Raw genomic sequence first — 11,630 nt, 5'->3', positions numbered from 1 at the left:
AATAATTTCTTTCAAATAGGAAGATTCTGGTTTTCATGTTTAGAAAGACAGGATTCATAACAGAGATAAATCTTAGGATTTGTAACAAAGACAAATCTTTGTAGAAGGCTGCTGGCAGGACAGAATCTGTGCCCAAATGGGTGCAGGCCCCTCCCAAAGCCTCTAGTCATAACCACCCAAATATCGCCTTTTTCTGAAGTGGCGAATTCCTTCTGTGATGGCAAGCACCGTCATGTCACAGCTGACTTAATGGCTTCCCTGTAGGGTTTTCAAGGAAAGAGACATTTGGAGGTGGTTTGCCATTGCCTGCCTCCTTAGGGGCTGAGAAGAGTTCTGAGAGAACTGTGAGCGGCCCAAGGTCACACAGCAGCCTTCATGTGGAGTTGGGGATCGAACCCGGTTCTCCAGATTAGAGTCCGCTGCTCTTAATCACTACAGCGTGGTGTAGTGGTTAAGAGCAGTGGTTTGGAGTGGTGGACTCTAATCTGGAGAACCGGGTTTGATTCCCCACTCCTCCACACGAAGCCAGCTGGGTGACCTTGGGCAAGTCACAGCTCCGAGAGCTCTCAGCCCCACCTACCTCACAGGATGTCTATTGTGGGGATGGGAAGGGAAGGTGATTGTAAGCTGATTTGAGTCTCCCTTAAGTGGTAGAGAAAGTTGGCATATAAAAACCAACTCTTCTTCACCATGCTGACTCTCAATACCTTCTACAAACACCTAACAACTGAGTTTTGCGTTAGTCTGACTTTTATCAGCTGTTCCTCAGCAACTGAATGGGCCATTCTATAAATTATGCTTCCAGCAAGGGCCCCAAATCGCTGTTTGGCATGTAATGATAATGTGTGGGGAAGGTAATTTGCAGGGGATAATCAGCAAGTGGGAGCACTTAACCCTACCTGCCTTCTCATCTCCCCTTCCCTTCTTGCTGGAGAAAAGACTATTTGGGTGGTGGATTAAATTGCCCCCCCTTTCCCTTTGATTCTCCTCTACAAATTCCACCCAGCCACTATCATCAGCACTTCCTAGTACCCATGTTTGCAAAAGTAACATGCTGTTCTGTCATAAGACATACAGCCCATGCAGGCTTTTGAATGGATATTCACTGTGCTGGTCCATCATTTTGTTTTTTCGTATTGTAAGTCTCCAAGAACTCTGACACAACAGGGTGGCCAAAATGAACATGAATACACCTACACCTGTCCCATCCCTTAACCACCTCCCCTCTGGTGTCCATTTTTCCTCCACTTGAGGAAGGCTTATGGTGGAAGTGTTTAGATAGGCATCATCAGGAAGGGACAGGCACTAGTTGTACCTCGTGTTACAGCGCACATGACGTGAATCTCCCTTGGACATATCGTATGCTTGCTTGAAGCCACAGAAGCCGATGATGTGTATCTAAACCAGGGGTGAGGAACCTTTTTTCTGCCAAGGGCCATTTGAATATTTATAACATCATTCGCGGGTCATACAAAATTATCAACTTAAAAATTAGCTGACTAAGCCCCAAGCAGGCAGCTGCCCCAGATGACCCCCCCCACACACACTCGGGCAAGTAGGCAGGCATCCAACCAGTGGCGCACTCTCCCACCTGGTGGCACAGGATGGCCTATTGCACCAGCTGGGTGTAGCCATCCAGCCACAAGCCGGAGTTGCTCCTGCTCCGCACGGTTGGGGCCGGATTCTACAGCCGGCTCCTGCTACCTCCACCTGCAGGGATGAAATGAAGACACTCTGGCTAAGAACTCGCCCCCCCCCTGCGCATTCTGGCCCTGCCCCTTTAACCCCTCCATTGTCACCACTTCTGCCCCCAGGCCTCTTGTAGTACAGAGGGAATACGTTTCTCCAAGGGCCAGGTGGGAAAGGGTTAACACAGTTTCTTGGGCGGTCCTAGCAGCTCCATAGCTAACGACTCTTCTGCAAGGGGAAAAAAGGTTCCTTTTCTCAGCAAAACAAACTCACATCCGCCTTGAATACAGGCTATTCCTGTCTGCCGGAGGGGGCGGATCACCAGTCTTAGATCCTTCTGAGCTAGAGATCTGCCAGGACCCACAAAGGGCCAGACCAATTGATTTTGTGGGCCTTAAACGGCCCCCGAGCCTGACGTTCCCCACCCCTGATCTAAACACTGTCACCATAAGCCTTCCTCAAGCAGAGGGCGACAAAGATGGTGAGGGGTCTGGAGACCAAAGTCCTATGAGGAAAGGTTGAAGGAGCTGGGTCTGTTTAGCCTCAAGAGAAGACAGAGGGGATATGATAACCATCTTCAAGTACTTGAGGGGCTGTCATATAGAGGAGGGTGCCGAGTTGTTTTCTGTTGCCCCAGAAGGTCGGACCAGAACCAACGGGTTGAAATTAAATCAAAAGAGTTTCCGTCTAGACATTAGGAAGAATTTTCTAACAGAGTGGTTCCTCAGTGGAACAGGCTTTCTCCGGAGGTGGTAAGCTCCTTCCTTGGAGGTTTTTAAGAAGAGGTTAGATGGCCATCTGTCAGCAGTGCTGATTCTATTACCTAAAGCAGATCATGAGAGGGAGGACATCTTGTCCATCTTCTGGACATGGAGTAGGGTCACGGGGGGGGGGGGGAGGTAGCTGTGAATTTCCTGCATTGTGCAGGGGGTTGGACTAGATGACCCTGGTGGTCCCTTCCAACTATGATTCTAAGCCATTACATCTGGATTTTCAGAAGAGCAGGCTTTTATCAAAGTCCCGAGCAAAGGGCTGGCGGTCAATAGCCCCTGAGCTCCTTTGACAACAGACGATCCCATCTCTTCCAACAAATTTGACAGTGAATGAGCCACTAAAGCAGATTCTAAAAGCAATAACCCCTCACCCACTAAACAAGAATCTGGGTATCTTAGGAGACTGGACATATACAGAGCAACTTGGTTTCCCTTTGTCAGCCACGTCAAATAAATCTACTCTTAAAAGGATCAGGCCACTAAGAATGAGCAACAATTAATCTGTACAAAGATTTAAGGGGCACGTCGTGTTCATGGGGAACCAACAACTAAAGCTCCCAGTGTGGTGTTCCAGCACTCATGGCTAAGATGATCCTTGTGAAGATTAAAGGAAACTCAGCTTATGTCTGCAAAGCATATGAATATATTTTGAAGCATTTAAAAAAAGAGTTGGAATTGCATAGAGAAGGGATGTTGCTTCAGTCCAGGAGCACTTTTAAGAGGAAGGAGGGTTTTTTTTGGGGGGGGGGCGCGTTCTGGCGATCTTTAATCAAGGAGAAGCAGGAGGAAAAATCCGTAACAAATTCCTCTGCACAGAATCCAATCTGATGATAAAAGAATATTCAGACTGAAATAGGCCATATGAATACATGAAGCTGCCTTATACTGAATCAGACCCTTGGTCCATCAAAGTCAGTATTGCCTACTCAGACCGGCAGCGGCTCTCCAGGGTCACCTACTTGCCTAGTCTCTTTAACTAGAGATGCCGGGATTGAACCTGAGCCACGGCCCCTCCCATATATTTAGGCAAGAACTGATAATTTCCTATAATTTCTTTAAAAGCCTCCAGAGATTTAACAACACTTCCAAGACAACCCCATTCCAGGAAAGATGTGTGTGAAGCTCCACCAGGAAAGATAGTGGCAAAGAAAAAAAAAGCTAACTCCATAACAGGCTGCAAACCCCAAGAGATGATTGCTTCAGTGTTTATTGTTTGGAAACAGATATCAGACCTCATAGATCAGTTAGCTTATTCACAGGTTTATTCCCAGTGATGGGTTTTATTGTACAGTTCCTTAGGACTGTGGAAAAGGACCAAATCAGTTAACAAAGAATTCTGAGGTTTTTGAGCGGAAAGGTTGAATACACAATGGGGTAGAAACTGAGGCCTTATGTAATAATCCCTAGCAGGATAATTTCCCAAGGTAATTCACTCTTAATGGTTTATCCCTGCTAGTCTTTTAAGGAGTTCTTATACCCCACCCAAAGGAGGCAAAACGTTTGGGGACAGGAGGGGAAACAGACTGGGATCCAATTTCTCGTTTTCTAAAGTGTCAAAATCATTTTACTCCCAAGTCATGGACAACCGTTTACTAAAAGAGGCAGCAAGTGGTTAGTTACATTAGGATGTTTCTCGGTGTCAACGCCCGGCCATTTCCAAAGGCGGGACTGTTGGTTTTGCAGAGTTATTAGATGCCACTGCCTCTGGGTGGAAACCTTGTACTATTAACCCAAAGATCACACTCCTTTTCGTGTCGCTGATCTCCCCACACCATACACTCTTGGTAAAACGCGGTGAGCCTATCATTCGAAGGTAAGGAGAAGCCCAAACAAACTAGAAAGAGAATCAATAGCATACAGAACCCAGCCCCCCAGTAGAACTGAGCACCATCTATTTTAAAACAATGGGGTGAAGAATTCAGCTACACAGGAAGGTTTGGCTTTCCACATTTTCTCTCTTGGCATCTTTAACTGCCACCTCCACCCAAGTGACCCCTTATTCTGCTAGCAAGAAATGTGGCACCAAGTCTATTTGGCTTGCTCTTCAGTCTTGCCGAGAACCAAAGGGGGAAATGCTACAAAAACGAGAAAGGCCCCTAAGGTTCTGACTCAGATGCTGCCTTTATACTATAACTTCCATCTAACTAGCAGGATCGAGCTACGCCAGGCCAATTTTTATGGACTGACCTCTATAATCCTAAGGATCGGAAACACAACGATATATTCTTTTTAAAGGGCAAGAAGTGACAAGAACGCGAAATGTGGTCACAAATCCTCCTCATATCTGATGTGGTGTCCCAGTTTTAAAAAACGAAAATAAAATCAATATTTTAGAGAGCTCCGTTGCCGCCTTCTTCCAGCCAAAAAGGGTGAGGGGACACGGCCTTCAGAAGTTATCTTGCAACTTGGGAGGGAAAAAACCCCAAACTCCAGAGGGTTTTTCTGCATTCCCAACTGTGGAATAAAGTCTCTTCCCCCACCCCCTTCAGAGGATAACACACTTCCTTTTGGAAGATTTCTTCTTGCGCCCATTGCTGATCTTTTCTTTGTGCTTTCGGATTTCTCGCACCAGGGTGTAGAAAGCATCCTCCACTCCCTTCAAGACACGCCGAAGATATAAAGAAGGGAGAGAAAACACAAATAGATTTATTTTTATTAGACTTGCATCCTGCCCTCTATCCCAGCCGAAGCCAGGCTCAGAGCGGCTAACATCAAGTGAAAACACCATAAAACAATAAAATATACAGGATTCAATCCTAGATTAAAACCAGCAGTTTCTAAATTTAAAACGAGTAGGCACTCATATTACAGGCACACAGGGCTGCAGCCAACCCGGGGAGATGATATAATTAGGTATCTTGTTGAAATATTAGCTTCGTTCAAGGCTTTAAAAAAGATGTATATGGTTTCTTCTAGTTACCACTGGACTGATCAGTGGGTTCTCCCTCTCGGGTGGAAATTCATTCACTTGAGAACCCTTCATACATTCCCCTCTTCTTTAAGTGGAGATGCCGGGGATTGAACCTGGGGCCTTCTGAATGCCAAGTGGATGCTCTACAAACTGAGCCATGGCCCCTCCCCACAAGCACCTGCCCCACTTGCACAGTACTCTTACCTGTCTGGTTTTGGCAGAGGTCTCTACAAAGGGTATTCCATAGCTTCTGGCCAGCTCCTGAGCCTGTTTAGTATCCACCGTCCGAGAGGGGAGATCACACTTATTGCCAACAAGCACCATGGGAACGTCATCGGAATCCTTCACACGGTTGATCTGTTCTCTGTAATTACACAAGAAAAAGGGTTACAATACAAGCATGAAGAATCATAGAAATCATAGTTGGAAGGTACCACCAGGGTCATCTAGTCCAACCCCCTGCACAATGCAGTAAATTCACAACTACCTCCCCCCCCACCCCCCCCAGTGACCCCTACTCCATGCCCAGAAGATGCCCTCCCTCTTGTGATCTGCCTCTGGTCATAGAGTCAGCATTGCTGAAAGATAGCCATCTAGCCTCTGCTTAAAACTCCAGGGAAGGAAAGCTTACCACCTCCCGAGGAAGCCTGTTCCACTGAGGAACCGCTCTGTTAGAAAATTCTTCCTAATGTCTAGGCAGAAACTCTTCTGATATAATTTCAACCCGTTGGTTCTGGTCCGACCTTCTGGGGCAACAGAAAACAACTCGGCACCCTCCTCTATGTGACAGCCCTTCAAGTACTTGAAGATGGTTATCATATCCCCTCTCAGTCTTCTCTTCAGGCTAAACATACCCAACTCCTTTCCTCGTATGACTTGGTCTCCAGACCCCTCACCATCTTTGTTGCCCTCCTCTGGACCCGTTCCAGCTTGTCTACATCCTTCTTCAATTGCAGTGCCCAAAACTGAACACAATACTCTAGGTGAGGTCTAGAATTGCCTAGCAATCCTAGATTCAGTCCTGGTTTTCCACTCATAAGCAAAAGATCTTTGAACTGCAAGCCTGTTAATAAATACCAGGAGTTGAGTTTGTGCTGTGCGCTCTAAATTAATAGGATGGGTCATCACGTATCTCTCCTCCCAACTTAAAAACAAAAACTGAGCCACACTCTTGGGTGGCTGTATGCTGAAGTGGAGGAGTGGCGCTTAACCCTCCCTCTCTCTGTTTTTCCATTTAGGATTACCCTAGAGAGAAAGGAACCTGGGGGGGGGGAGCACACCCCACATCCCATTTCTCCACTCAAACTTGCAACCTTACAAGGAAAATGCCAGGGGCTACAGAGGAAAAGATACGTGGCAACTATGTGCCACATCTACCTTGACCTAAAAAGAAGAAAAGGACCCACTTAGCAATGAGAATAAGTAAGGCAAAAGTATCATCTCTGCATAAGTTTGTCTACTCAACACAAACCTGAGTATTAGCACAACTTTTTTGATATTGGTTCTCAACAAAAATCCCTCCCTGTTTGCTGGAAATACTGCACAAAATCATTTTTCATTGATTTTATTAAAGTGTTTAGGCCCTGCCTTCCCTGCCATAACATGACAGCTCAAGGCAACGGTCTAGCGAAGCGTCTAAGTCCTCTTGCCTGTAGTGGTGAACATCTTCAAAAGACTTTGTGTTGTTGATCGCAAAGACACAGAGGAAGCCTTCTCCTGTCCTCATGTACTGGTCACGCATGGCGCTGTACTCCTCCTGCCCAGCCGTGTCCAGGATATCCAAGAGGCATGTCTCCCCGTCAATTACCACCTGCTTCCGATACGAATCCTGAAGTTCAGAAGCACAGAGATGCGGCAAAGCAATTTAACAAGTGAAACCAGCATAGTCAGTCTGAACTGGGCAGAAGATACATCAGGAGAAGGCCTGCTATGAGGTAATTAAAGACAAGGATATTTTAGTGGCAGGCAGAGAGAAGAAGAAGAGTTGGTTTTTTATATGCCGACTTTCTCTACCACTTAAGGAAGAATCAAACCGGCTTACAAACCACTATTAATATGAGATGGGGATTAGTACTGTTAAGCAAAAGAGGACTAAATTTATAAATGGATGGAAGGGGTGAGGGGAGGTCAATTGTCTAATTCAAAGATATAATATAGTCAATACTACTTATATACTTTGACTAATGTTTTTAGCAATCTTTTATATTGTTGGAAAACTGTATTGAGATATTGCAGAAAAATAATTAAAAATTATGGAAAAAAAACCCGGCTTACAATCACCATCCCTTCCCTGTGAGGTAGGTGGGGTTGAGAGAGTTCTGAGAGAACTGTGACTAGCCCAAGGTCGCCCAGCTGGCTTCATGTGTAGGAGTGGGGAAACCAACCCAGTTCACCAGATTAGAGTCAACTGATCATGTGGAGGAGTGGGGAATCAAACCCGGTTCTCCAGATTAGAGTCCACTGCTCCAAACCACCGCTGTTAACCACTACACCACACTGGTTGTCAAGGAAGAAGGGCACACATCTTGGATATGATGAAAGGACTGTTGGAGATGCCAAGAGAATAAAGAAGTTCTCAGCAATAGCAGGAAGAATGACAAGAGAAGAACTGTGAGATGTCAGTGTGTTGGAAGCCCAGAGAAATCTGAACAGGTAGTCTGATCGAAAGGGTTGGGCACCAGAGGACTCAAGAAAGGCTTCTGAATTTGGTCACAAGAAAGTTGTCAGCAACCCAGGGAAGATCAATATACCTCTATAGTTGGGTCATATTCGTCCACAAAGTGATTCTGGATCAACTGTATGGTCAATGCACTCTTCCCAACACCACCAGCTCCCACCACCACCAGTTTGTACTCCGTCATCTCTGCTAGGTTGTGGGTCAAGCTGAAACAGAAAAGAAAATAGGAAAAGTCTAGCCAAAGACACTGCAATAGAATAATTTGTCCCCCATGCAGAATTCATGTGACCTTACATCACTGTTGTATCTTCCTAGCCCCCCTGCTAGTTTCAGACTGTTTTCTCCCCCTTCCGCTATGTAAGAAATCCTGTCATCTTTGCTCAAACCCAGTACTTTACATTGAAACAGATGAAGATGTTTACTCAAATTGTTGGGCTCAGAGATCTCAGGAAGGGTACAGACTTAGGTCTTTTATGCATGGCCTTTTCCCTCGCTGTCCCCCTTCCGATGACTTCGGGATTTCGTTTGGATTATGCATGCCATTTCCGACCGTCAGAGGTCACCTTGCTCTCCCCCTGCGTTTCCCCGTGTTTCGCCCACGTTTTCAAATTCGAGATAAAACAGGTCCCTGAAAATGCAGGCAGGACGCAGGGAGAGAGCGAGGCGACCTCTGACAGTCGGAAACAGCATGCATAATCAACACAAACACCTGAAGCTGTCATAGGGGTTGCGGCGAGGGAAACAGCCGCGTATAAAAGACCATAATGACAAACCACACCTCTGGCTTAATCCATGTTTGAATCCTGGCTTATAAAACAGAAAAGAACCAATAGATAGGGATTCAGATTTAACTACAATCTGTGAACTTCACAAAAGCACAAGTTTTTCACCAGAGAGCCTTACGTGATGAGGAGGAGGACAGGAGGAAATTTACACGCCTGAAGATCCCCCGGGCTTGTTCCTGGGATGAACAGCCATGGCTTGCCATTATGCATGAATCACACCTTAAGATTTTTTTTCTACGAAGAAGAGACTGGCACTCCTTGGCTCTCTCTTCTGCATCACTGAAAGCAACCCAGACAGTAGGGTTTCAAGTATGAGGCGTTTCAGAGATGCCAGTGTCTGATACCAGAAGAACTGGCCCCTTGGGTGGAGCGAAGGCTGGAACTGGTAGGTCAAAGGTACTGCTTAGAGTAATCTGAAGGGTCAGAGCCCAAGTGAAACCTAGACTCAACCGGCTTTCAGACTCCCATCCTGGAAACCTTACATAAGAACATAAGAAAAGCCCTGCTGGATCAGACCAAAGTCCATCAAGTCCAGCAGTCTGTTCACACAGTAGCCAACCAGGTGCCGCTAGGAAGCCCCCAAACAAGACAACTGCAGTAGCACCATCCTGCCTGTGTTTCACAGAACCTAATATAGTGGGCCCGCTCCTCTGATCCTGGTCTGCATCATGACTAGTATCCATTTTAACTAGTAGCCATGAATACCCCTCCTCCATGAACATGTCCACTCCCCTCTTAAATCCTTCCCTAAACAGCTTTATTTATCAGACCAGTTAATATACTTTGGTTGGCAATGGCAGGCATGCTTAGCCAGTGTACCTGACACAGGCACACATGCCAAATGGAGGTCTATATCAATCTGACACAGCAAGTCCCTGCTATTGTCAGTCGAAGGACTAGCAGGATCACTGGGAGCAGTGCAGGCCTGAGTTACAATGCAGCTCTAACCTTATGATCAGAGGAGCATGCCGAATATATTAGGTGCTGTGGAACACAGGCAGGATAATGCTGCTGCAGCTGTCTTGTTTGGGGGCTTCCTAGAGGCACCTGGTTGGCCACTGTGTGAACAGACTGCTTGACTTGATGGGCCTTGGTCTGATCCAGCATGGCCTTCCTTACGTTCTTATGAGGCCCATTACTAGAGAGGTATCTCCTCCCCCTTTCTGGTTAAGGGCTACAGTTCTCAAACAGCCATGAGGAAAGCTACCATCTGGCTATGACCGTCTTCCCTCTCTGCAAACCTCCACCCCGCCCGCAGTTCATCTAAAGCAGACTCTTTTCCCAACAGCACTATCGAGATGCATTTACCAGTCCCATGACAAACCCAACCCCACTGCAACAATAACATGCTCCCATATCATGCACCCCCCTTATTTGTTTAACGTTGCTGAGAGAGGAGGGTACAGAGACAGGTGAAAGGTCATGGAAGCTTGCAAGGAGGTAGGAGGAAGGCAGAGAAGGAGACGGTATCTGGGAACAACGGAAAATGGGGGTGATGCTTATGGCAGCGGTGAGGCAGCGTCTTGGGCTACTTTGGTCTATACGATCGCAAGCTTTCCCTTAAACCCCAACCCGCTTTGTATCTCCATGGCCATTTATGTATGGGAGGTTTTGCTGCTCTCTAGATGCACATTTTCCCCATCCAAATTCTCAAAACTCAACAATAAGTCCCCTTGCAGAGTTTTTGAGAATTCGGATGCGGGAAAATGTGCACCCAGAGAGAGGCAAATCCAAGGCAAAACCTCCCATGCATAATTGAGTTCTGAGAATTCGGATGGGGGAAAATGTGCATGTAGAGAGAGGCAAATCCAAGACAAAGCCTCCCATGCATGAGCTCTGCATGGGGGGTTATTGTTGAGTTCTGAGAATCTGGAGGGAGAAAATGTGCATCTAGAGCACTGGTTCCCAACTGGGGGTCCGTGGACCCCCAGGGGTCCGCGAGAACTAAATTAAGGTCCGCAAAACAAAGTTAAACACCCATAATAAATTAATATTTTCAATTAAAAGTTCTCTATTATAAAAATATATATTCAAAAATTATTCTAAGTTTAATGTTTAACTAACAGTTATGATTAAAGTTTATTTTCAAATTCTCCGAATTTTTATTTTGAACCTTGGGGTCCCTGCACCGAACAAAAAAGCCCTAGTGGTCCCTGGTCAAAAAAAGGTTGGGAACCACTGATCTAGAGAGAGGCAAATCCAAGGCAAAACCTCCCATGCATGAGCTCTGCATGGGGGATTATTGTTGAGTTCGGAGAATCTGGAGGGAGAAAATGTGCATCTAGAGAGCGGCAAATCCAAGGCACAACCTCCTGTGCGAAAATGGCATTTTTTGAGTTTTGAGAACCTGAATGGGGAAAACGTGCGTGTAGGGGACGCCAACGCAAGGCAAAGCCTCCCGTGCACAAATGGCCAGCATCCTCACTCACGCCCGGGTCCTCCCAGAACCCTACCCCGTCGTGCGCGCGCGCGCATACCCACCTTGTTCTGTTTATGCCTTGCCTTTTCCAAACAGGTGCCCCACCCCGAGGCCATCCCCCAACTCCGGCGCACGCCCATCACTCGGAGCTCAATGCAAACCCCTTCCCACCCATGCAAATCGATTCTCCCCCTTCGGACCCCAAGCGCCACTTCCCCAACGGACTGACCTTCCCAGCGCCCCACCCCTCAATGCAACCTTTGTTGAGCTGCTGTCAATCAATTCTCTCTCCCCCCCCCCCCATGCTTACCCGCCCGATCCCTGCGGGAGGGGGAGGAAAGGCTCCGGGTCTTATGCGCCCCCCATGGGAGGGAGG

At 46.8% G+C, this 11,630-nt stretch overlaps 1 protein-coding gene across 1 annotated transcript; it reads right to left on the bottom strand.

Annotated features, from left to right (window-relative positions):
• Positions 1–4,800: 4,800 nt before the first annotated feature.
• On the bottom strand, positions 4,801–11,630 carry LOC130489562 (GTPase HRas-like). Its single transcript, XM_056863316.1, has 5 exons — positions 11,565–11,630; positions 8,124–8,256; positions 7,023–7,201; positions 5,578–5,737; positions 4,801–5,058 (listed from the first exon to the last, which is right to left on the bottom strand). Exons 2-5 carry the CDS (start codon positions 8,232–8,234, stop codon positions 4,948–4,950), a joined length of 561 nt encoding a protein of 186 aa, XP_056719294.1. The 5' UTR covers positions 8,235–8,256; positions 11,565–11,630; the 3' UTR covers positions 4,801–4,947.

The sequence above is a fragment of the Euleptes europaea genome, chromosome 18, assembly GCF_029931775.1.
Source record: "Euleptes europaea isolate rEulEur1 chromosome 18, rEulEur1.hap1, whole genome shotgun sequence".
Taxonomy (NCBI): domain Eukaryota; kingdom Metazoa; phylum Chordata; class Lepidosauria; order Squamata; family Sphaerodactylidae; genus Euleptes; species Euleptes europaea.
This window is presented reverse-complemented; position numbering and strand designations above follow the sequence as displayed.